We start from the raw sequence: 4,172 nt of genomic DNA, 5'->3' as shown, positions 1-4,172 counted from the left end.
GCTGGCCCCTCTCTCACCTCTCTCTCTCGAACCCTCCGCTCCCATCTCGGGGGTCTGGTCTCCGAGCTCTCCCGCTCTCTCCTTCCTGGGCGTGCGCTCCGCTGGGTCCCCTCGGTCTCGTCGGCCCGCCCCTCTCGCGGCCCCCTCCCTCCCGCCTCCTTCCCCTCTCCGGCCTCCCTCGGGCTCGGCCTGGGGGGTGGGGGCGGCGGCGCGGGGCGGGGCGGCCGGGCGGGGCGGGGCGGGGCGGTGACGCGGGGCCGGCCGGGCTAGAGGCGCGGCGGCGCGGGGCGGGGGCGCAGTCCCGGGTCCGACAGGCCGAGCCCCGCGCGCCCCGCCCGCGCCCTGCGCCTCCGCCCGGCCGGCCGGCGGGGGAGGGGGCATGAGCCGGTGCCCGCGCACCGCCCCGAACTGCGGGCCGGCCTAGAGCCCCGCGCGGGCCCCGCGCCCGAGCCGCCACCGCCACCGAGACGCGGGCGCCGCGATGCAGCGGCCTGGGGAGCCCGGCGCCGCGCGTTTCGGGCCGCCCGAGGGCTGCGCCGACCACCCGCCGCATCGCTACCGCAGCTTCATGATCGAGGAGATCCTCACCGAGCCGCCGGGGCCCAAGGGCGCCGCGCCCGCCGCCGCCGCTGCCGCCGCCGCGGGCGAGCTGCTCAAGTTCGGCGTGCAGGCGCTGCTGGCGGCGCGGCCCTTCCACAGCCACCTGGGTACGTGCGGGGCCGAGCGTTGGGGGGAGCGAGCCGCGCTGCCTCGAGGACGCAACTCTGGGCGCACAGGCCCCGGCGGCTCCCAGGGCGCGCTCCGGCCGGGGAAGCGAGGGGCAGGCGCCGGGCCGCTCAGAAAGCAGGCCTGGTGCCCCCGGGCCGCGCCGGCTGGGGGGGCGTCCGCTCTCTCCTTCACCGCCGACCTGCGGCCTCCAGTCGGGGCCCGGAGGAGCCCGCATCCCTAGCGCGGGCGCAGGACCACACTGCTAATGTCAGACTGCGGGTCAGAGCGACCTCAGGCCTCGGGCGCCTGGGCCTAAGCCGCAGAGAGCTGGTCGGCATTGGCCGCGGCTGCCCACGGCGGGGAAGCCGGACCTTTGGGGCAGAAGCCCGTGTCTCCGAGGGCTGTGCTGGGGGCTGACGCTACTTCCAGGGCCTCAGGTGGGGACCAACGGCCTCTGCCCCAGCGCCGATGCCCATGGGCCTCGCCTGGGGATAAGAGGCCTGGCTGTGAGCCGCTGCCCGCCTGGCCCTTCCCCTCCAGGTCAGCTGGGCCTCCTTGCATCTTGAGCTGCCTGCTCTGCCTTCTTCTGCCGCCATCGGTTCCCTTCCTTCCTTGGCGGATCCTGCCTTTTCCTGCCGGTTCTCTTCCTCGGCACCCCCTTCTACTTCTGGCCTTTCCCGGCCTCTCTCCATCCGTCGGTGGACTTCTCTCGATGGGGTCTGTCTGCCCTCCCTCTCCCACCTTCCGCCAAGGATCGCTCGTCCCCTCCTCACACTGGCCCGCACCTTGCCCGGCCCTGGCCGGCTCCAGCGGGGCGAACATCCGCCGCAGCGAGATGCCTGCCGGGGAAGGGGGTCGCCGACGTCCCCGCAGGAGCCCCGCCCTGCAAACGGCCTTGCTCCGCACCCAAGACCCTCCGGCCACCGCCCGCCAGCGCGGAGGGCCGCAGGGTCGGTTTGTTCGTTTTAATGCCGCTCTGATGCAGCCTCTCCGCTGCTCTTTGCACTGTTGTTAACAATTCGTTTGAAGCGGGCAAAAAAAAAATCATCATCATAGGACTAATGAAAAATGGAAACATCTTCGGGGGAAGAGTCTAAACAGAGAAAACAGGAAGGACAATTTCCTGATGCGGGGGTGCCCAACCCCAACCCCGCTAACGACCCCAGCCTGCGGCCGCGTGGCTGTGCCGCCCTCGCGGAGGAGCAGACGCGCTCATGCAGTTAACCATTCTGGTTTTGGGGATGCAGCGATGCCGACGTGGTTGGGGCAAACGCTCACCTTCCTGCCATTCCTTCTTGCTTTCCCTCTCCTGTGAAAGACACACTGTGCTGACTTTGTTCATTGAGAATCCCAAAGGCGGCTGGGGCCTGGGGAACACCAGGCAGAGGCCCGGGTGGGGGAGGTTCCCCCCTCCCAGGCTGCAGTAACGCTGGCTTTCAAGAGGGTCACCCTAGGCAAAGTGTGCAAATCTCGAGCTTTGTGGCCGGGCAGGAAGGTTTTGTGCTGGGTGGCACGAGCCAAGTGCGGCGAGCACTCCCGCGGCCCACAGTGCGGGGCATCTCCAGGAGGAGGAGCACGGCCCAAGCTCACCGGCTCCCCACTCTCTCTCCCTGCAGCCGTGTTGAAGGCCGAGCAGGCAGCGGTGTTTAAGTTCCCTCTGGCGCCACTGGGCTGCTCCGGGCTAGGCTCAGCGTTACTGGCAGCAGGGCCTGGACTGCCCGGCGCCCCTGGAGCACCGCACCTGCCTCTTGAGCTGCAGCTCCGTGGGAAGTTGGAGACGCAGGGCACCGGGGAGCCAGGCGCCAAGGCCAAGAAAGGGCGTCGGAGCCGCACGGTGTTCACTGAGCTGCAGCTGATGGGTCTAGAGAAACGCTTTGAGAAGCAGAAGTACCTCTCCACACCCGACAGGTAGCTGTGGGGCCAGGCGGAGCCCAGCGGGGGTGGGAGGTGTCTGCTTGCCCTGCTGAAGGTGCCCCCTGCTCTTTCCAGAATAGATCTCGCTGAATCCCTGGGCCTGAGCCAGTTGCAGGTGAAGACGTGGTACCAGAATCGGAGGATGAAGTGGAAGAAAATAGTGAGTGTGCTTGTCACTTTCCGAGTCCCGGTGGCTACCAGGCCCCTGTGCCCTCCAGGATCCCCCCCCCCCCAGAGACTTCGACCCTACGCTTAGGGTTCCCTCCGTGTCTGATCCCCGCAGGGATCCTCTCTGCTCTCTTCCTGCTTCTGGGGGCCCTACCACAGCCCACATTCCTTCGTGCTCTGCTGCACCCTCAGGCCTTCCAACAGCCTTGACCCCTAGGCCCGGCCCTTCGGTTGCTTTTCCCCATCATTTCCCCGGGCTAGGCGCGGCCTCAGATGGCCTCGTTGTGCTGGGCAGGCCCTACCTGGGCACAGGGCTTGGGGTCCCGCTCCCGGGTCCCAGCTCACTGCCCTGCGGCCGTCCTGTGTGCAGGTGCTGCAGGGCGGCGGCCTGGAGTCTCCCACCAAGCCCAAGGGGCGGCCCAAGAAGAACTCCATTCCCACGAGCGAGCAGCTCACGGAGCAGGAGCGCGCCAAGGAGGCGGAGAAGCCGGCGGAGGCGCCAGGGGAGACCATCGACAGGAGCCGCGAGGACTGAGCGCGCAAAGCGTCGACCGAGGGCCCTTCGCCCGCTGGAAGCCGCGAGCCAGCCCTTCCGCGGCCACGCCGTTCGCTTTCGAAACGTTTTATTATTACCTTGAATGCGGACAGTTAGGGGCCAAGAAAGGACACAGACCCTGCAGCCAAGCCCGGCCCCAGTGCTGCGCTCTGGGCCCTGGCCTGGAGACTCGCGTCCGGCGCGGCGGACGGCGCCTGGGCCCGGAGCTCCGCGCGCATTCACGCCCCGCTCCTCTCCCGCACCCCCACCCGCCTCAGCCGGCCCTCTGCGTCCTGACGCCGCCGGCACACACCTGCTACCGCCTGTTGGGGACCCCGCCGCCTGGCGCAGGCCACTACGGCCCGACAGGGCGCCCGGACAGCCCGGCGGCTCTACCCTGAGGTCGGCCGGGTCCCCGACGTCGCTGGGGCTCCTACCCCTCTTTTGCGAAGACAGTGATTTTTTTTTCCAATAAAATATTTTATGACACAGCGGGGCTTGATGAAGGGGTTTCTGAGGCTGCAGGGCTGGAGGAGGGGGGTCGCGGCGACTAAGAGGGACACTTGCACTGGCTTCTGAAACGCCCTCTCCCCGGGCTTCGTGGGAGCTAACTGTGACCTGCCCCACGGGCTCGGACTGGCAGGGCAGGCGGTCCAGTTGCTGCAGGATCCCAGGAATCGCTTCCTCTCCGTGTGCGGGGCCAGGGCACCGGCGGTAGCAGTCGGGCTACACAGGGGTCGCCCGAGGGGCAGAAGCCCCAGGCCACGGCAGAGCTGGCTCGGGAAGTGTCCCGGGTCTGAGAGCCACCTCCGTTGTTGGTTCGGTCTCTAGGGACTTGAAGAACCGC

General features: G+C 68.6%; 1 protein-coding gene across 1 annotated transcript; it reads left to right on the top strand.

Moving 5' to 3' along the window:
- The first annotated feature begins 359 nt into the window (after positions 1 to 359).
- Positions 360 to 3,807, top strand: BARX1 (BARX homeobox 1). The gene is made up of 4 exons (XM_026519385.3): positions 360 to 707; positions 2,325 to 2,616; positions 2,698 to 2,782; positions 3,161 to 3,807. The coding sequence occupies exons 1-4, from the start codon at positions 482 to 484 to the stop codon at positions 3,323 to 3,325; spliced, it is 768 nt and encodes a 255-aa protein (XP_026375170.1). The 5' UTR covers positions 360 to 481; the 3' UTR covers positions 3,326 to 3,807.
- The last annotated feature ends 365 nt before the right edge of the window (positions 3,808 to 4,172 follow it).

This window comes from Ursus arctos, unplaced genomic scaffold (genome assembly GCF_023065955.2).
Source record: "Ursus arctos isolate Adak ecotype North America unplaced genomic scaffold, UrsArc2.0 scaffold_33, whole genome shotgun sequence".
NCBI lineage: Eukaryota > Metazoa > Chordata > Mammalia > Carnivora > Ursidae > Ursus > Ursus arctos.
The sequence above is the reverse complement of the archived record's forward strand: the minus strand, read 5'-3'. Positions and strand labels throughout refer to the sequence as shown.